Source organism: Malaclemys terrapin, chromosome 2 (assembly GCF_027887155.1).
Source record: "Malaclemys terrapin pileata isolate rMalTer1 chromosome 2, rMalTer1.hap1, whole genome shotgun sequence".
Taxonomy (NCBI): Eukaryota; Metazoa; Chordata; order Testudines; family Emydidae; genus Malaclemys; species Malaclemys terrapin.
Genome location: NC_071506.1, coordinates 1,710,402 through 1,732,109, shown reverse-complemented (window position 1 = coordinate 1,732,109; position 21,708 = coordinate 1,710,402). Strand labels below are relative to the sequence as shown.

At 52.1% G+C, this 21,708-nt stretch overlaps 1 protein-coding gene across 1 annotated transcript in view; it reads right to left on the bottom strand.

The window, feature by feature from the left end:
• WDR97 (WD repeat domain 97) overlaps nt 1-21,708 on the bottom strand; it is a 68,230-nt gene that overhangs the window by 27,714 nt on the left and 18,808 nt on the right. Inside the window, exons 11-16 of the mRNA XM_054020527.1 lie at nt 21,027-21,102; nt 20,251-20,406; nt 16,132-16,287; nt 13,458-13,613; nt 8,127-8,315; nt 6,020-6,175 (exon numbers count right to left, since the gene is read on the bottom strand). Of these exons, the coding sequence (XP_053876502.1) occupies nt 6,020-6,175; nt 8,127-8,315; nt 13,458-13,613; nt 16,132-16,287; nt 20,251-20,406; nt 21,027-21,102 (889 nt within the window). The remainder of the gene's footprint in view (nt 1-6,019; nt 6,176-8,126; nt 8,316-13,457; nt 13,614-16,131; nt 16,288-20,250; nt 20,407-21,026; nt 21,103-21,708) is intronic.

The window sequence follows — 21,708 nt, the reverse complement described above, 5'->3', positions numbered from 1 at the left end:
TTTGTATATTGACCTGGGTCTGGGGCTTGGTCCTTTGGGATCAGGAGAACCTTTTTCTTTTACTGGGGTATTGGTTTTCATAACCCTTTGTCCCCATAACGAGTGGTACTGGTGGTAATACTGGGAAACTGGAGTATCTAAGGAGATTGCTTGTGAGACTTGCAGTTAGCCAGTGGGGTGAGACTGAAGTCCTCTTAGTCTGGCTGGTTTGGTTTGCCTTAGAGGTGGAAAAAACCCCAGCCTTGGGCTGTAACTGCCCTATTTGAGCAATTTGTCCTGAGTTGGCACTCTCAGTTGGGTTCCGCCAGAACCGCATTGTCACAGTGGCGTAGTCGGCAGGATCCACAGAACCAGGTCAATTAAGCTTTGGGTCAGAACCCCACGCTATCCAAATTTGAATTTTGGGATTGAGAGTTTTGTTGGTTAAAGAGCTGCTGCAATGGCTGAGCAAAGAGCATATGAGGGACTTGGGAAAAAAGCCCTGGAAAATGTGTGTTCAGAAAAGAGGATAAGCTTTAGAAAGAAAGCTACAAAGGAAGAACTGAGAAATCTGCTAATAGCCAGTGATCAGGGGGCAAGAGCACAGCCCTTACCTGAGGCTGCAGAAGATGCAGAAAAAATTAGGATGCAAAGGGTGACAAGTAAACTGCAATTTGAGCATGAACAGAAGCTAGCAGATCTTCGATTGCTGGAGAAGCACAAAATAGCAGAGTTAGAAAGAGAGAGAGAGAGAAAGAGGCTGCTGAGAGAGAGAAAGAGGCTGCTGAGAGAGAGAAAGAAGCTGATCAAAGAAAGAAGGAGGCTGATGAGAGAGAAGAGAGAGCCCGTAAGGGGCGTCTAGAGCTGCTCGCTGCTGAGCAGGAGACTCACAGGATGGAACAGGAGACGGCCAGACTTCAGCTCCAAGTAATGGAAGAGCGGAGAAAGTCATCCCCACCTGGTACTCCACTTCCCCCCCGCCATGAGAAAAACTGGGAAAGGATGTGTCCCATTTACAATGATACTGAGGATATAGAGGAGTTTTTGTCTACCTTTGAACGCCTCTGCAATCTGTACCAGATCCCTGAGGGTCAGCGAATGCCTGTCCTGCTAACCAGACTGACTGGAAAAGCCAGGGAGGTGTTTAATGACTTGGGGGAACAAGAAGCATTAAATTATGAGCGGTTTAAGGATTCTGTGTTAAGGCGGTTCAAGGTTACTCCTGAATCTTACAGAGTTAAGTTTAGAGAGTTTAAAATGTCTAAGGATTGTACTTTTGTAGAATGTGCTCATAAGCTGATGGGTTTTGTTAAAAAGTGGGTTATGGGAGCCAAGGTTCATGGGAGTTTTGAAAAACTGCTGGATTTAATAACTTTGGAACAGTTCTTAGACATTGTGCCTGACAATGTGAGAGCAGCTGTGTGTGACAGGGACCCTGAGTCAGTCCTACGGGCAGCAGAGATTGCTGATGCCCATACCCAAAACAGGGCTCGAGAAGGGTGTAAAACCCCGGGGAAAACTAATCACCATTCTCCCCAGTTCAAGAGGAGGGAAGGATTTAAAAATAAACCTGACTCTTCTAAAGGAGTTCAAGGGGGCCCGGAGGGTAGGAACTCACATCCCCAGCAGGTTACATGCTATCGCTGTGGTATGCTGGGCCACATGAGACCAGACTGCCCGACACTGAAGGGCAGCCCAAAACCAGCAACCCCAAATGCCACGGCCAATGCTAACCCTGTTGTTGTAAACTCACAGGCAAGCCACACAGAGCCCAGCATTGGTGCCCTGTGTGCAAATGCTGTTTCTGTTGTCTCTGAAGGATTTGACCTTAAAACTCACATTAAAGCTAAATATGGGGAAAATAATGCAGAGTTTATTAGCAATGCAGAAGTGAATGGAGTGAGGTGTATGGCATGGAGGGACACCGCAGCAGATATTACTCTGGTTAAAGCAAGTCTGGTCAGGAAGGAAGATTATTTGCCAGGTGAAGATGTAACTGTTGTAGCCTTATCTAAGTATTTTGTCAGGGTGCCTTTGGCTAAAATCCACCTGAAATGGAAGGGATTGGAGGGCACCATGGTTGTGGGAGTAAAAGACATAATCCCTAAGGATATTATGATTGGAAATGATATTAAAGCTATGGTCAGTCAAGTTAATACAAACCAGGCACAAGAGAGGATTGATCCTAAGGTTGTGCCTATGGAGGGTTTCTCCAAAAGTTTGTCTTTGGAAAGTAGCTGTTTGGCTGTGAATGAAGTTTCTGAATGTCTATCTAATGTCTCAGAAGTAAATCTGGAATTAGATCAAGCGAAGGGAGAGGAGAACAAGGAGATTTTGGATGAGCCTAGGCAGTCTTGTGAGCTAATGGCTTTATCTAGTCAGCAGTTTGGGAAGGCAAGGAGAGTGGAAGATGGGTGCCCCTATACCTTATCTGTTTCCTGTGCGAAGAATAGTGACAGTGAAGGAAATGTGCCTGTGTCTGTCAGGGGTGTTGACTTGCCTATGGAGGAAGCTACCCCAATCTCCAAGCAGTTGTCTGTGAACAGCCCGGTGTGCTGGAACAAGGGAAATGAAATCCCAAACAGTATGTCTGGTAAAGGAAAATGCGTCTCCAACTCTTTTTTGTCTGTGGAGCAGACAGAAGGTGCCTTTCGGCCTGTGATGGTTGAGAGTAATTTAGTTGTCTCAGAGTTGGTTCTGGATTCAACCAAAGCCCAGGAAGGGAATGGTCCTAAGTTTGCATCTGCTGGGGAGAATGGCCCCGTAACTAGGTTGCATCCAGTTAGTGGCTTAGCAAAATCCCAGAGACCAAGCAGTTCTGGTGCTTGTATTTTGCCTGTTGCTCATGTGTGGTTGGAGAAGGGTGTAACAACGCTGTCTGATCAGGGTGATACCCTAGCCAGGGCACAAGGAGAGCAGAAAGGTAATTTGGTTGTGTTACCTACGGACAGTTTAACAACTTGTAGCAAAAAGGAAAAAATTCCTAAGCTTGTGTGTGGCAAAGAGAAGGGAAGTATTTCTAACCTTTTATCTAGGAAGTCTATGGGTTCGCCTGAAAGGGGATTGTGTAGAGATCTGCCTGATGGGCCAAAGGTGATCCTGAATATAAGTAAGATCCAGACAGAGTCTGTTGTTGCTCAGGAAAGTGTTCCTTTAGGGCAAGCCCTAGGTGAAGAGGGTAAGGGCAGAATTTCTGTGAGGGGTGAATTGCTGCTTAGAAAAGCTCCTGGAGAAAGGAATCCTCATGGTACTCGGTGCAAGCAGTTCCCTGCAATTGAAGGGTGTGAGAGTGATTTAATCAAGGAAGTTTCCGTTCCTAGCAGCCAAAAATTGTCTGTTGTGAAGGGATCCACTAACTTTCCTTGTAAAAGATCCAGTGTGGGTAGCTTTGAGAAGGTCTCAGAGGAAGTAAAAGTTGTTAAGGGATTGTGGCATCCCTATAACCAAGTGGCTGTGTGGGGCCAACTTGTTGGGGAGACAATGGTGTTGGAACAGGAATGTCTCCTTTCTGATTCTTTAAATGAGCAGTTTGTGCTTCGGGGTTTGAGGACAGATTTGGTTACTGATGTGTCAGAGCAGAGCAGTTTTATGGCTAAATGCTTGAGGATGCGGGGGAGAGGAAGCAAACTCTCACCCACAGACTCTTTGGATTTGTGTGGTATCTCTTTAAGACAGAGTCCAGCCTTGGAGATGATAGCAGTTGCGAATATGAAAACTGGTGGACTGGCTCTGGTCTGGGGTAGTGCAAATTACTTGCCTGGCTGGGAAAGGAAGGACTTGCTAATAGCTGTTAGCAAAGAGGGCCCACCCCATCAGCCAGTAAATTCTGTTAAGCAAGAGAAATCAGGGTTTGATCCTGCAGGACAAGGAGGAAAGAGAAAACTGAATTTTGCAAAGGGAAGCCACAGGTTGACCCTAAAATGCCCAAACTCCAATGGTATTGAGCCAAAGGGGTGGCATGACAAACATGACTGTAGATGGACTCTTGCAATGAACTTGTTGTTATTGCTAAATTTTGTAATTAATGTGTTGCTATTGCCACAAACGGTAAAAATATACAATGTGCCTAATCTTTTGGAGAATTCATTGAACATGTTAAAAGGAATACATGAAAACACACGTTATGTTAAAAGGCCTTGTTACACTGGGGTTTCACAGGCAATGCATATAAACAATATGGGAACTTTTCACAGGGGAAAGGACATTCCAGACCTAATGTGCTGTATGAAAAGGAAGACTGAGGCACACTGCCATATTGCTTTCATGGCTAAATGCCAAGATTCCTGGACTATGAAGAACATTAATATCTGCATTTATGCGATGTTAATTGGGTTCCAAACATTGGCCCAAGCTTGTATGGATAAAGTAGCAGTTTTCTTTAGCTCTTGGCAAGATCACATGGCACATACAGGAACCATGCTGCCAGAGCAGATCCAATCCACTATTGTTCTAACTAAGTGTTACCTTGAGTTTGTAAAGAGGTTCAATCATGTTATTGAACATGACTTTGATGAACCATTTCTGTTATACACTGGTATGGCTTCTAACCCCATACTAGCTGTAGTGAGACAGAACCCAGGATGGGAAGCTCTTGGGATGCAGTCAGTGATGTTTGTGTCATCCCTTCCTGCATCAATTTTGCGTTGGGGGTGTGACGTTATTGACATAAACTGGGACCATATAGATCATTGTTGCAACCAAGGTCCTGTAGTGGCACCCAAATCTTGTATAAAGGGGGTCAAATGGGGTGTCTAGGACAAGGTTATGGTTTACTGGTTATGATTATGCTGTCTATATGTGTGTATCAGTTTTGTAGTTGAAGTTATGAATATTGGCTCTATACTGTCTGTATGGCAAACTTATGCTATGCTTCTGGGTGACATCCCAGACAAGCTGAGATTAGCTCTGCCTAGCCTGCTTGATGGCCCATTAAGGACCATCAGCTATACAATGGACCCATTGAGAGAAGGCAGATATGCCTTGTACCTCAGCAAAGTATGCAGGGACTGGCCCATGTGACTCCAGACTCCATGTTGCTGTAATTTTCCACAGTAAGAACAAAGAGGTGATCTTACACCTGGAAAAGACTATATAAGGCTGATGCCTGATCTCCATCTGGTCTTCAATCCTGCTTCTTACCTCTGGAGGAACTTTGCTACAAGCTGAAGCTCTGAACAAAGGACTGAGGACCCATCCCAGCGGGGGATGTATTCCAGAGACTTGATTTGAACCTGCAGTTTATTCTATCACTGCTACAAGCCTGAACCAAGAACTTTGCCATTACTGTATGTAATTGATTCCATTTAACCAATTCTAACTCTCATCTCTATCTTTTTCCTTTTATGAATAAACCTTTAGATTTTAGATTCTAAAGGATTGGCAACAGCGTGATTTGTGGGTAAGATCTGATTTGTATATTGACCTGGGTCTGGGGCTTGGTCCTTTGGGATCAGGAGAACCTTTTTCTTTTACTGGGGTATTGGTTTTCATAACCCTTTGTCCCCATAACGAGTGGTACTGGTGGTAATACTGGGAAACTGGAGTATCTAAGGAGATTGCTTGTGAGACTTGCAGTTAGCCAGTGGGGTGAGACTGAAGTCCTCTTAGTCTGGCTGGTTTGGTTTGCCTTAGAGGTGGAAAAAACCCCAGCCTTGGGCTGTAACTGCCCTATTTGAGCAATTTGTCCTGAGTTGGCACTCTCAGTTGGGTTCCGCCAGAACCGCATTGTCACACAGCCATTGATGGATCTATCCTCCATGAACAGATCCAATTCATTCTGGAACCTCTGCCCCCACGCCAGCCCATTGGATCCCCTACCCGCCACCAGCCCATTGGATCCCCCTACCCACCACCAGCCCATTGGATCCCCCTACCCACCACCAGCCCATTGGATCCCCTACCCGCCACCAGCCCATTGGATCCCCCTACCCCCACCAGCCCATTGGATCCCCCTACCCCCACCAGCCCAAAGGTGAGATCAGAACCGGCAGCGGATCTGCTGTCTTGCACGAGCCTGCTCGGCGTCGATCCAAGCCCTTACCTGGGATATCTGACTCCGGATCCTTGCCAGCGAGGAGCGGCGCAGGGAGTCTTCCAGCCCTTTGGAAGCACTGGGGGTTGGAAGTGCTAAACGTGAGCTCCGGCCTGCACGAGGCTCCAGGGCGTCCTCTCGGCAAACCCCATCTGCCGCGGGAGCCTGGGGGACACAGGCGCTCGGGGTAAATGCGCACGTTATCGTAGGCCTGTAACTAGATCTGGGTGTGGCCTCGCTGCTTAGGGAGGTAAATGGATCAGCACGCTGGAAACAGAACGTCTGGGCTGGCTGAGCTAACGGGGAACCCCAGAGAACCACTGACAATGGACAAGGGAAGTGGGGGACGTAAAGATGAGGTAAAGAACAAGTCGTACATGGACAATGCATGGACGGAGCATGCTGCACAGGGATTGGCTCCCTCAAAGTAACCGAGCCATCCCCAGCGCGTGTGATGCAATGTACAGCACACGCAATGGAGCGTGTCAATGTCTACAACAGAAGAGGTTTACCGGGTGACTTTGGAGGTGTGCCATGCCCTAGACCCACCCCCTAGGCTTGAGGGCAATCAATTTAGTCTAGCTTTACTGTGCACCTAATAAAGGAACCTGAGTGACAAGACAGGAGATGACCTGAGTTCTTGAGGAAACCGGCTCAGTGCTGTGTTTGAAGGGAAGGGTGTATTTACCCCAGTTCAATTAATAAGCTGCAACGTACTGACTCTTTAACAGAGCAATGAACTTAATATCTTCTGTGAATACACCGTGATGGGTGCTGTGCATTGCAGAGAACACTGCTGAGGAGTCTGGGGGCTGGATTTCGCTGGTTGTTACCTGCAAGGTGAGATTTGGGCTGGGAGGCCCCGAGGAGTTTGCTGGAGAGAAAGCCAGGCTGAGGTGGCAGGGAGCTGACGCAGGCTAATCTCTAACAAAGCTCACCCTTGCCTTGGCAGAGGTAACACAGTGGCTCACAGCTCTGGGGATCCCCAGCACCATGGTACATGGATCGTTGTGCTGTTTTAACTCTGTGGGACGCAGGGATCTGGCACTGGGGATCAGGGCAGGCAATTTTGTAAAGGAGAATAATCTCCACCAACCAGATCCTCATTCTTCATAAACCAGCCAATCCCCCCCAAGCCACATCCCCCCAGCCAGATTCTCCCTCCTCCACCGAAACCTGCCAGTCTTCCCAAAACTGGCCCCCCTCTTTCCCTGTGGTTTATAAGAACATAGAACATAAGAATGGCCACACTGGGTCAGACCAAAGGTCCATCCAGCCCAGTGTCCTGTCTGCCGACAGTGGCCAATGCCAGGTGCCCCAGAGGGAGTGAACCTAACAGGCAATGATCAAGTGATCTCTCTCCTGCCATCCATCTCCACCCTCTGACAGACAGAGGCTAGGGACACCATTCCTTACCCATCCTGGCTAATAGCCATTAATGGACTTAACCTCCATGAATTTATCTAGTTCTCTTTTAAACGCTGTTATAGTCCTAGCCTTCACAACTTCCTCAGGCAAGGAGTTCCACAAGTTGACTGTGCACTGCGTGAAGAAGAACTTCCTTTTATTTGCCCGGTACTGATGAGACTTACTGGTCTGTAATTGCAGGGATCACCTCTAGAGCCCTTTTTAAATATTGGCGTTACATTAGCTAACTTCCAGTCGTTGGGTACAGAAGCTGATTTAAAGGACAGGTTACAAACCATAGTTAATAGTTCTGCAATTTCACATTTGAGTTCTTTCAGAACTCTTGGGTGAATGCCATCTGGTCCCGGTGACTTGTTAGTGTTAAGTTTATCAATTAATTCCAAAACCTCCTCTAGAGACACTTCAATCTGTGACAGTTCCTCAGATTTGTCACCTACAAAGGACGGCTCAGGTTTGGGACTGTCTGGCCGCTCTCCCTTCCCCCCCAGCCAGCCTGCCAGTTGCGAGGCTAGAGAGCCCCTGCCCCCCAGCCAGCCCATTGGATCCCCTGCCCCCAGCCAGCCCATTGGATCCCCTGCCCCACAGCCAGCCCATTGGATCCCCCTACCCCCAGCCAGCCCATTGGATCCCCCTACCCCCAGCCAGCCCAGAGGTGAGATCAGAACCGGCAGCGGATCTGCTGTCTTGCCCGAGCCTGCTCGGCGTCGATCCAAGCCCTTATCTGGGATATCTGACTCCGGATCCTTGCCAGTGAGGAGCGGCGCAGGGAGTCTTCCAGCCCTTTAGAAGCACTGGGGGTTGGAAGCGCTAAACGTGAGCTCCGGCCTGCGCGAGGCTCCAGGGCGTCCTCTCGGCAAACCCCATCTGCCGCGGGAGCCTGGGGGACACAGGAGCTCGGCGTAAATGCACATGTTACAGGGCCCCACGCACTGCGCCAGCACGGCTGCCTGGTGCACCACCGCCAGACACCAATACAGGAACCTCCAATGCAGGGCAGGCAGAGCCCACGTGGGCCAAACCGCCCGGCAGCCGCCTGCACTCTGGGGAGCAGCTGCAGCTTTGTGCAGTGGGGTTTTACTCCTGGGGGAATTCTGTGCCACTGCTCATGTGTAGAATTTATGTCCCCCACAGATTTATTTGCTTCCCCGCAGAAAAATGACTTTCTGACGGGGAACCAAAGGGAAGCCACAAGACCGGTCATGCAACCCTCCCCAGCAGTATGTTTCGGGTGTCCAGGGCAGCCAGCAGAGAGGTAAAATCACTGTGGGGTAGGGGGCGGGACTGGGGAAGACCCGGCTGGTGGCTCCTACCCTGCGCCGGACTCAGCTGCTAGTCCTGGCTGGGCTGCGGAGAAGGGGATTTCCTCTTCCCTTGCATGGCATCCAGAGCCAGGTCAGACCCACCCCCAAATTTCTCCCCCAGCTGCAGGAAGCTCTGCAAACTCCCCCACACACACACACACTTCCTGCACCCAATGCTCCTCAGCTTCAGGGTGAGGGTTCCCTGTACAGGGAGCTGCTCCCCCATCCGCTCAACCCCCATGCATCCAGACGTCCTCATACTCAGACCTTCCTGCTGAGCCTCACACCCCCGTACTTAGAACCCCCCCAATGAGCCTTACTCCCCCTGCACCTGGACCACCCTGACGAGCCACCTGCACCTGGACCCCTTCCCTACTGAGCCCCAAGCAATTACACCTGGATCCCCACCGCACTGAGCCCCACGCCTCCAGCATCTGGACTCCCCCACTAAGCCCCCCAGACCCAGACCCCCCCCGCCGAGTTCTATTCCCTCCACACACACCCAGACCTGTCCCTGCTGAGCCCAACCACTTTCATCTGGCCCCCCCCTGCAGAGTCCTATTACCGTTGCACCCAGAAACACCCCGTGTGTCCACACAAGCGGTCCATTTCCTGGACACTACTGTGCTAATAAGCGATGGTCACATCAATACCACCCTATACCGGAAACTCTGTATGTGTGTCCACACAAGCGGTCCATTTCCTGGACACTACTGTGCTAATAAGCGATGGTCACATCAATACCACCCTATACCGGAAACTCTGTATGTGTGTCCACACAAGCGGTCCATTTCCTGGACACTACTGTGCTAATAAGCGATGGTCACATCAATACCACCCTATACCGGAAACCTACTGACCGCTACACTTACCTACATGCCTCCAGCTTCCATCCAGGACACACCACACGATCCATTGTCTACAGCCAAGCTCTAAGATATAACCGCATTTGCTCCAATCCCTCGGATAGAGACAAGCACCTACAAGATCTCTATCAAGCATTCTTGAAACTACAATACCCACCTGCTGAAGTGAAAAAACAGATTGACAGAGCCAGACGAGTACCCAGAAGTCACCTCCTACAAGACAGGCCCAACAAAGAAAATAACAGAACACCACTAGCTGTCACCTTCAGCCCCCAACTAAAACCTCTCCAGCGCATCATCAGAGATCTACAACCTATCCTGAAAGATGATCCTTTACTCTCACAGATCTTGGGAGACAGACCTGTCCTCGCTTACAGACAACCCCCCAACCTAAAGCAAATACTCACCAGCAACCACACATCACTGAACAAAACCACTAACCCAGGAACCTATCCTTGTAACAAACCCCGATGCCAACTCTGTCCACATATCTATTCAAGTGACATCATCATAGGACCTAATCACATCAGCCATACCATCAGGGGCTCGTTCACCTGCACATCTACCAATGTGATATATGCCATCATGTGCCAGCAATGCCCCTCTGCCATGTACATTGGCCAAACCGGACAGTCTTTACGCAAAAGAATTAATGGACACAAATCTGACATCAGGAATCAAAATACTCAAAAACCAGTGGGAGAACACTTTAACCTGTCTGGTCATTCAGTGACAGACCTGCGGGTGGCTATATTACAACAGAAAAACTTCAAAAACAGACTCCAAAGAGAGACTGCAGAGCTAGAATTGATATGCAAACTAGACACAATCAACTCCGGTTTGAATAAGGACTGGGAATGGCTGAACCATTACAAACATTGACTCTATCTCCCCTTGTAAGTACTCTCACACTTCTTATCAAACTGTCTATACTGGGCTATCTTGATTATCACTTCAAAAGTTTTTTTTCTCTTAATTAATTGGCCTCTCAGAGTTGGTAAGACAACTCCCACCTGTTTATGCTCTCTGTATGTGTGTATATATATCTCCTCATTATATGTTCCATTCTATATGCATCCGAAGAAGTGGGCTGTAGTCCACGAAAGCTTATGCTCTAATAAATTTGTTAGTCTCTAAGGTGCCACAAGTACTCCTGTTCTTCTTTTTGCGGATACAGACTAACACGGCTGTTACTCTGCAACAAGTCCCTGTGCATCCAGATCCTCCCTGCATCCCCCACTGAGCCTCCCACACCCAGATTACCCCACACAGAACCGTCTCAACCCACACCTGGATCCCCCCACACTGAGCCCCTCCACACTTGGATCCTGCCTTGCTGAGCCTGCCTGCCCACACCTGGTGCACCTGGCACAGAAGGGCAGGGCCCTGGGGTGTTTCTGGGGCAGGACGGGTCCCTGCGCTATGTCAGGGTTGGGTGCAGCCTCACCACTGAGTCCGTGTCTCAGGCTGGGAGCTGCACAGTGATCTCACACCTCTGTGCAGCCAGTGCCAGGCTGGAGCCTCCATATTTATTTGACAAATAAAATTTGCAGAATTTTAAAATATTGTGTGCAGAATTTTTAATTTTTTGGTGCAGAATGCCCTCAGGACTAGGGTTGTTATGGGTTGTGTGTCCAAAGCACAGATACAGGCAGGCCAGGGGGATACGTGGGCAGAGAGAGCAGGGGAGGCTACGGGAAAGACCTCTGCTGTGTTGGTGCTCGGACCGGACCTCACACACACACCATTTCAATTCAGTGAGACCCAGAATGGGGCGACTCTCTGGCGTGGGCTGTGGGGCCCTTGACCCGTTGCCAGCAGAGTCTATTCCTGATCCCGTGACAGCCTGCTACACACACCCCTGCCAGCGCTCGCCCGGCCACGACACCCGTCACACAGCAGCAGCCAGCCCCTGCCTGACGCACCCGGCCCCACTGGCACAGCCAGACACTGTATCGCTGCCGTCTACACACCGGCCCGGACCCACAGCCTGCCCCCCCACGCCTGTTCCCCAAAGCCGGGCTCCATTACGGGTGTGCCAGCAGCCCAGGCTGCTCCCTAGGGAGGCGAGTACCAGGGTCAGAGGAAGGGAGGGACTCGGGCGTCTCTGGGACGTCGCTATCTGACAGACACACGGAGAGGGGTGGGGTGGGTGGGTTTGGGGTCAATGGCGACACCTCCCAGCTTCGTAGCACCGACTCCTCCCCTGGGAATGGCCCCAGGGACCTGGGAGGCAACAAACTGACATTCCAACCTGGTGGGACCAGGCAGAGCACCAGCGCGGCCACGTAGCTAGGAACGGGCTCAGAGATGCAGCAAACTCCCCAGCCTGGTGACGCACCCGCCAGCCAGGGCCCAGTGCCAGGCGGGGAAGGGACAGGAGCGAAGGGAGCTGCGCTGTGAGCCACGTTATCACCTCCACCGGGGCGGGGATCAGCACACGGGCCTGGGTGCACTGCTTTCCTGCCGGGGAGCCCCGGGGCCTGATTCAGGGCTCTAGCAGGGGGCACATGGGGGCCAAGTTTGTAAAGGAGAATAATCCTCCCCAGCCAGATCCCCCCCAGCCAGATCCCCTCCAGCCAGCCAGCCAGATCCCCCTTCCCCCGCCAGCCAGATCCCCCCCAGCCAGATCTCCCTTCCCCAGCTAGCCAGCCAGATCCCCCCCAGCCAGCCAGATCCCCCCCAGCCAGAACCCCCTTCCCCTGGCTAGCCTGTCAGATCCCCCTGTAGGCCTCACTGGAGCCCCAGGCGTAACTGGGTGTTGCTGGTGCTGCCAGTGCTGCTGTTCTGGGAGCTCTGATGTCAGCGGCACTAGCAGATGGTGCAGCTCGACGTTCCTGGTGAGACAGGCCACAGGCTGGGTTCGGTGGCGAAGGCCCTCGGCCAGGTTTATTGTCGCTGAAGCAAGGTCCTAGCGCCCTATAAGAGCTACAGCTGCACTAATCCACATGTGCCCGCCACAATGGGACCAGTTCAATGAGGCCAGCAGGCCGCTGTCCCCTCGGCAAGCAGAGTCGGCCCCCTGTGACTCATTGATACAAACGAGATATGTATCACCCTCCTGACGTGGTTAGTTACCACCCTTCTCCTTCTACCTGCTGGCTTGAGCAAAACATCCCCATCCACCCGAGGGGTTAGCGTGTTCCTGTACTAGCTATGGGGAATGCGTTCACGTAGTTCCTTGAGAGCTCAGTGTGGTTTTGTATCATCCCCTCTGGTCAAGAACATGCTTACTGGCTGTTAGCCAATGCCTGGTGTGTTGGTATTCTGCCAGGGCCAGGCCTGCTCTGGTTCACAGCCTTTGGTTCACACTGTTAATTACCTTGGACTCCAGCGAGGCCTACACCCGCAAGCCAGCCAGATCTCCCAAGCCAGATCCCCCGAGCCCGCCAATCACCCCCAAGCCAGATCCCCCGAGCCAGCCAACCACCCCAAGCCAGATCCCCCGAGCCAGCCAACCGCCCCAAGTCAGATCCCCCGAGCCAGCCAATTGCCCCCAAGCCAGATCCCCCAAGTCAGCCAATCCCCACAGCCAGCCTTTTCCCCTGCAAGCCAGATCTCTCTTCTCCATGGTTTAACAACAGTTTGGCCGCTCTCCCTTGTCCCCCAGCCAGCCTGCCAGTTGCAAGGCTAGAGAGCCCCTACCCCCCAGCCAGCCCATTGGATCCCTTACCCCCTGCCAGCCCATTGGATCCCCCTTCCCCCAGCCAGCCCATTGGATCCCCTGCCCCCCCCCCCCCCCCAGCCAGCCCACTGGATCCCTTACCCCCAGCCAGGCCAGAGGTGAGATCAGAACCGGCAGCGGATCTGCTGCCTTGCCCGAGCCTGCTCAACATCGATCCAAGCCCTTACCTGGGATATCTGACTCCGGATCCTTGCCAGCGAGGAGCGGCGCAGGGAGTCTTCCAGCCCTTTGGAGGCACTGGGGGTTGGAAGTGCTAAACGTGAGCCCCGGCCTGCACGAGGCTCCAGGGCGTCCTCTCGGCAAACCCCATCTGCCGCGGGAGCCTGGGGGACACAGGCGCTCGGCGTAAATGCACATGTTACAGGGCCCCACGCGCTGCGCCAGCACGGCTGCCTGGTGCACCACCGCCAGACACCAACACAGGAGCCTCCAATGCAGGGCAGGCAGAGCCCACGTGGGCCAAACCTCCCGGCAGCCGCCCGCGCTCTGGGGAGCAGCTGTAGCTTTGTGCAGTGGGGTTTGTTATGGGCGGTGTGTCCACAGCACAGCCACAGGTGGGACAGGGGGAGACATGGGCAGAGAGAGCAGGGGAGGCCACGGGAAACATCCCTGCTGGGTGTTGGTGCTTGGACTGGACCTCAGACACAGACCCTTCACCCTCACACACATGCCCCACACACCCCTACCCCCTCTCTCTCTCACACACACACCTCACCCTCACACACACACCCCTCCCCCCTCTCTCTCTCACACACCCCTCCCCCCTCTCTCTCTCTCACACACCCCTCACCTTCACACACCTACCCCCGTCACACAGCAGCAGCCAGCCCCTGCCTGACGCACCCGGCCCCACTGGCACGGCCAGACACTGTATCGCTGCCATCTACACACCGGCCCGGACCCACAAGCACAGCCCCACTGCCCCGCTCCAAGGACAACGCCCCGCTGCGCCGCCTGAGGCAGACACAGCCACTGCCCCCCACAATTGGAGAGCCGGAAAGGAACAGCGGTGAGAAAAGCAGAGTGAGGGGCAGGGGCTGGGAAGAGCCAGGGGCCCCGAAGGCTCTGAGACCCAGGGGCTCACAGCCCCGGCGCAGCCCCACGCTCAGTGCACTGGGGTGGGTCACCTCTCCACTTAGGGTGGAGACAGCGCAGCCTGGTGCTGGGAGACCAGAGCGCCAGAGTCCTGGCAGGCCTCCGACAAGCCCGTGCGTCACCACGCCCATCTGGGCGTGCCATGGCACTAGCCCAGCTGGGAGCGCTGCGGGCCCTTGGCACCAGCAAAGCAAGCACGTGCGTGGGGCAGCCCATTTGCAGGGGCGGCAGGGATCCAGCCTGGGAGCGGAGAACCAACAGGGGCCCCTGGGAGCTGTAGTTCCTTGGTTCGCTCCCTGCCTATAGAGCCAGCCCTGGAGCCGGGAAAGAACTACATTTCCCAGCATTCCCTTGGCCACTACCAACTGGAAAGAGGGGGAGGGAGTGAGGAAGCTGAGACCTCATGCTGCAGTGTGCTGTGAATGGAGCGCTGCACTGGGAAGGGCAGGGAGACCATATTTTAACATTCAAAAAATAGGACACTAGCCCCACCCTGCCCCCATCCACTCCCTCCGACTGCCCCCCACAGAAACCCCAACCCATCCAACCCCCCCTGCTCCCTGTCCCCTGATCACCCCCTCCCGGGACCCCTGCCCCTAACTGCCCCCCAGGACCCCACCCCCTATCTAAGCCCCACTGGTCGTTGTCCCCAACTGTCCCCTCCTGAGACCCCCCCTAACTTCCCCCCTAGGACCCCACCCCCTACCTGTCCCCTGACAAACCCCTGGGACTCCCATGCCTATCCAACTGCTGCCTGGCCCCTGACTGCCCCCCAACCCCTGACCCATCTAACCCCCCCTTCTACCTGCCCCTGACTGCCCCCCGAACCTCTGCCCCAGCCAACCCCCCCGCTCCCTGTCCCTTGATTGCCCCCCCAGAACCCTCTACCCCTTCTCCAACCCTCCAGCCCCCTTACCATGCCACTCAGACCAGCGTGTCTGGCTTCGCGCAGCGCCAGACACGCTGCTACATACATGCTGCCGTGCTCCCCCGCAGAGCCACAGCCCCCTCACCCCCCGCAGCACCTGCCTTCCAGATTTGAACACCTCAACATTCAGGAGTGCTCAAGCTCAGTTTGGGTGGCTGTTACTTCATTTCTCCCAAATCAAATATACTGATCCACTGTAACTTGCTGTAGAAAAAGTAGGATAAAATGGAGCAAGAAATGCTTCCCAGTGGTTATTAGGACTGGAATTGCTATTTTCAACAGCCATTGCCTTGTTTGTTTGTTTAAAAGGAAGACAGTGATATTGCATTGGCAAATTCCCCGTAGAAAGAAAGAGTGGAACAAAAGAATAATAAAGGCACCTCAACTTTTCCTCATTTATGTAGGACAGTCTTATAATATGCATCCAGACATCCTCCAGTCACACAAGCTGAAAATTGTTCCACTTTACTGCAGTTCTGTAACCATGTGGGAACCAATCCTGTCTGTGTTCTGTGCACATCTAAAATTCCTGCTGAATGACCCGCCCTGGGAGTGAGTTACCAGTGACCCAGGGCTGTGGCGGAAGGAGAGTGCAGGTGGGGGGAGAGAGAGCCCAGAGCTGGGGCGGCAGGGGGTGTGGGTGGGAGGGAAGAGCCCAGGGCTGGGGCAGCAGGGGGGTCCGGCGAGGAGCCTAGGGCTGGGACGGGGGGCAGCCAAAATTTTTTTTGCTTGGGACGGCAAAAAATCTAGAGCCGGCCCTGCTTGGCAGGGGCAAGGCTGCACTCAGCCGACCCACCAGCGTGGTGGCATGTGTTTACCTTGAGCATCGGGCGTTCCGCATTCTCCTCGGCACCATCAAGGAAGGCCCCTAGGAACATGCGAGAAGCAGTCGGGCCGTAGAGTTTCGGTACCAGTGGGCTAAGGAGACAAGCCTCCAGAACCATATCTGCATCAAAGGAATCATTGTGGGGGATCTGCGTGGAAAGGCAGGGGGGAGCCGTCAGCCACCTCCGCCTTCGCCACGGGCACCAGCTGAAATCTGCCTGCAGCACCACGCTGCAGGGTGAGGCGTTCAGCCTGAGGGGGCCTAGGCGGCCACCCACGTGCCATGCTATCCACGCACACACATCGGGCGTGGCACTGCCACGAGGCCCTCACTGCAGAGCGTGCCAGCCCCTGCAAGCGGGAGCCAGGGCCACCTCACGCACCACACACTCGGCTTCCCCATGAAGGGTGTTCGAATACATCAAGCTGAGCACAATGGGGCCAGCTCCCCAGCGAGCCATGTGCTCCCGACACACAGACATTGTAAAGTGCAAGACCAATGGCCAGGTATCCCAGTTTCCTGCCTTCCAACAGTGGTGGGTGCCAGAGGCTTCAGAGGAAATGAGCAGAACAGGTAATCATGTGATCCATCCCATCGCCCATTCCCAGCTTCTGCCACTCAGAGGTTTAGGGACACCCAGAGCATAGGGTTGCATCCCTGCCCATCGTGGTCAACAGTCATTGGTCCTCCATGAATGTATATATTTTTTTTAACCCAGTTATAGTTTTGGCCTTCACAGCATCCCCTGACAAGGAGTTCCACAAGTTGACTGAGTTGTGTGAAGAAATACTTCCTTTGGTTTGTTTTAAACCTGCTGCCTATTAATTTCATCAGGTGACCACTGTTTTGTCTGTTATGAGAAGGGATTAATAACTCTTCCCTATTCACTTTCTCCATCCCAGTCATGATTTTACAGACCTCTAGCATATCCTCCCTTAGTCGTCTCTTTTCCAAGCTGAAAAGTCCCAGACTCTAATCTCTCTGCATATGGAATCTGTTCCATACCCCTAATCATTTTTATTGCCCTTTTCTGAACCTTTTCCGATTCTCATATATCTTTTTTGAGATGGGGTGACCAGACCTGCACACAGTATTCAATATGTGGGCGTCCCATGGATTTATATATCACCATTTTGATATATCCTGTCTTATTATCTGACTCTTTCCTAATGGTTCCTAACATTCTTTCCACTTGTTTAACTGCCGCTGCAGATTGAGTGGATGTTTTCAGAGAACTATCCACAATGACTCCAAGATCTCTCTCTTGAGTGGTAGCAGCGAATTTAGACCCCATCATTTTATATGTATAGTTGGGATGATGTTTTCCAGTGTGCATTACTTTGCATTTATCAACACTGAATTTCATCTGCCATTTTGTTACCCAGTCACCCAGTTTTATGAGATCCTTTTGTAGCTCTTCGCCGTCTGCTTTGAACTTAATTATCTTGAGTAATTTTATGTCATCTGCGAATTTTGGCACCTTACTGTTTACCCCTTTTTTCAGATCATTTATGAACATGTTGAATAGCACTGGTCCCAGTACAGACCCCTGGGGGACACCACTATTTACCTCTCTCCATTCTGAAAGCGGACCATTTATTCCTACCCTTTGTTTCCTGTCTTTTAACCAGCTGCTGATCCATGAGAGGACCTTCCCTCTTATCCCATGACTGATTACTTTGCTTACCAGCCTTTGCTGAGGGACCTTGTCAAAGTCCAAGTACAATTTATCCACTGGATCACCCTTGTCCACATGCTTGTTGACCCCCTTAAAGAATTCTAGTAGACTGGTGAGGCATGATTTCCCTTTACAAAAATCATGTTGACTCTTCCCTAACAAATCGTGTTCATCTATGTGTCTGATCATTCTGTTCTTTACTATAGTTTCAACCAATTTGCCTACTACTCAAGTTGCTGGGATCACCTCTGGAGCCTTTTTTAAAAATTGGCATCACATTAACTATGCTCCAGTCATCTGGTACAGAAGCTGATTTAAATGATAGGTAACATACCACAGTTAATAGTTCTGCAATTTCACACTTGAGTGCCTTCAAAACTCTCGGGTGAATCCCTTCTGGTCCTAGTGACTTATTACTGTTTAGTTTAGCAACTTGTTCCCAAAACTCCTCTAAGGACATCTCAATCTGGGACAGTTTCTCAGATTTGTCACCTAAAAAGAATGGCTCAAGTGTGGGAATCTCCCTCACATCCTCAGCCGTGAAGACCGATGCAAATAATTCATGTAGCTTCTCTGCAATGGTCTTATCATCCCTGAGTGCTCGTTTGGCACCTCGATCGTCCAGTGGCCCCACTGGTTCTTTGTCCTGCTTCCTGCTTCTGATGGACTTAAAACAATTTTTGCTGTTAGTTTTTTGTCTTTTGCTAGTTGCTCTTCAAATTCTTTTTTGGTTTGCCTAAGTATACTTCATACTTAACTTGTGAGGGTTTATGCGCCTTTCTATTTTCCTCACTAGGATTTGACTTCCAATTTTTAAAGGAGCCTTTTTGTCTCTCACTGCTTCTCTTACTCTGTTGTTTAGCCACGGTGGCACTTTTGGGGTTTTATTCCTATTTTGTTTAATTAGGGGTATACATTTAATTTGAGCCTTTATTATGGTGTGTTTTTTTTTTAAAGTTTCCATGCAGCTTGCAGGGATTTCACTTTTGGTGCTGTACCTTTTAATTTCTGTTTTACTCGCTTCCTCATTTTTGTGTAGTTCCCCTTTCTGAAATTAAATGCTACCGTGGTGGGCTGCTGTGGTGTTTCCCCCCTATCTCCCCGGGGTGTTAAATTGTATTACATTATGGTCACTATCACCAAGTGGTTCGGCTGTAGTCACCTTTTGGACCAGATCCTGTGCGCCACAAGAATTGCCTCTCCCCTTGGGGTTTCTGGACTATCTGCTCCAAGAAGCAGTCATTTAAGGTGTCTAGAAACTTTATCTCTGCATCCCGTCCTGAGGTGACATGTACCCAGACAATATGGAGATAGTTGAAATCCCTCATTATTATTGAGTTTTCTATTCTTATAGCCTCTCTAATCTCTCTGAGCATTTCACAGTCACTATCACCATCCTGGTCAGGTGGTCAGTAATATATCCTTACTGCTATATTCTGATTATTCAAGCATGGAATTTCTATCTGTAGAGATTCTAAAGTACTGTTTAAGATTTTTACTAATTTGACTCCAGGCTTTCTTTCATATATAGTGCCGCTTCCCCACCAGCACGACCGACTCTGACATTGCTGTTTAATTTATACCCTGCTATTACCGTGTCCCACTGATTATCCTTATTCCACCAAGTTTCTGTCAGGCCTGTTATATCAATATCATTGTTTAATACAAGGCACTCAGGTTCACCCATCTTAGTATTTAGACTTCTAGCATTTGTACAGAAGCACTTATCACATCTGTCACTTTTGAGTTGTCTGCCTTCATGTGATGGAATTGAATGGGCCTTTTTTTCATTTGTCTGTTTCTCTTCAGTTCCTCCCTGTACTTCAGCAGGTTCCAGCCTCTCCTCTTTACTAGGCTATAGCGTATCTCCTTTAATAAATCCTCCCCTAAGGAATGTCTGTCCAAACCATGTGCTCCTCTGCACCTGTCACCTTTCCCTCAGCTCTTAGTTTAAAAACTAAACTCCTCTGACCTTTTGAATTTTCTTGTCAGCAGTCTGGTTCCGGTTTAGTTTAGGTGGAGACCATCCTTCCTATACAGGCTCCTTCTTTCCCAAAAGGTTCCCCAGTTCCTAATAACACTAAACCCCACCACCCTACACCATCGTCTCATCCGTGCGCTGAGACCCTGCAGTTCTCTCTAACCGGCCCAGCGCATGGACCTGGAAGCATTTCAGACAATGCTACCATGGAGGTTCTGGAGTATAATCTCTTGCCTACATTTGGCCCCCAGGGCCTCTCTCCCACCTTCCCCTAGGTCACTGGTACCTACATGTACCACCGGCTCCTCTCCAGCACTGCTATGTCTGTCTCAGAGCCCCCCAGCCAGCCCCTTCCCAGGCAGAACTCCTGCTAATCCCAGAACACAGAGCGCGTCTGGCCGGGCCCCATCACCCGCAGCCAGCCCCAGCCCCAGCCCCATCCACACCGTCACCTGGATCCTCCGCGGCTGCCTGTAGACGAGATGCATGTAATGTTCAAAGGCCTCGTCCCGCAGCTTCTTGTTCAGCTTGGGCTTCCTGGTGGCGGAGAGCTTCCCCTGCTGAATGAGGAGCAGATCCTGGTCCCTCGCCGCCAGCTGGGCACAGGCCTGCAACGTTCAAAGGGGCCCTGGCTCACGGTCGTTCCAGGCAGGCTGAGGAGCCCAACGACTGCCTGGGGAAGTGGCAGGGCTTGGGAAGCGGCAGGGCTTGGGAAGCGGGTCTGCAGCTGCCAGGCAGTCGCTGGCACGCAGCAGATCCCACCCATGACAGCAGCCAGTGTGGTCCGGGGCTGGGAACAGCAGACGGGGGCTGTGCAGGGACTGGAGGGCCAGAGGTGCCCGTGGCCCAGGGCTTGGTGCCAGCCCTTACCCACTGTCTGAGATCAGGACCCATGCTGGGGGCCTGGTGCCCAGTGTTGGGGGCCTGGATTTCGTGCCCCGGCAGGTTTGCAGGCCAAGGGGGTGGCAGGAAGCAGAAGGGTGTGAGCTTGCCCGGAACTGGCAGCAATTCGAGGAACATGGGACCGTCCATGTCCTCGCTGACTAACAGGGGCCATCTCTCCGCCTCTCCTGCCTCATCCCTGCTCAAGCGAGCGCCGACAGGGCAGAATCTGAGCGCCAGCGCTTTGGCCCAAGGGGACTGGTGCTTCGGCCTATCACTCAGGTGCTCCACACCAGCGCTGGAGAAGGCAGCACCAGCAGCTTGCCATCCCACCATCAGACGTCACCTCCTCCTTCTCCTGGCGCGCCCAAGACAAGTCCTCGTCCTTCTTGGGCTTCCAGCGGAGCAGCGGCACGCACAGCCTGCAGAGAGGGACACGCTGTCAACGGCCAGGCTCACGGCCCCCAGGCCATCCACCAGCCTTTGCCCACCGCGGCCAGGGCAGCAACACCTGACATGTGGCCCTAAACCCTCTGTTGCGGATTGTGGGGGAGTTAGGGCCCTGCACCCCTCTTCCCGAGATTCACTGCGACTCTCAGCCAGCCAGTAAAGCAGAAGGTTTATTTAAGGACAGGAACACAGTCTCAAGCAGAGCGTGTAGGTACGACCGGACCCCCTCAATTAGGTCCCTCTGGGAGGTTCAGGGAGCTTAGACCCCAGCTTGGGGTTCCCTGCGTTGCACCACCCAGCCCCAACCGAAACTAAACTCCCAGCCCCTCCCGCTGCTCCTCTCCTTTGTTCAGTCTCCCGGGCAGAAGGTGTTAATTCTCCCCACCCCCGTTCCTGGCTCAGGTTACAGCTCAGGTAGCTTCCTTCAAGGGAAGTCCCACATCCCCACTGCAACCCCCCTGCAACATTCCCAGGTCAAATCTGCCCTGCTCCCTGCTCCGTCACATCTCTCCCCCCTTCGAGACTGAACTGAGCGGGGTCACTCTGACCAGTGACCTGGGGAAGTTCAGGGCTCCCTC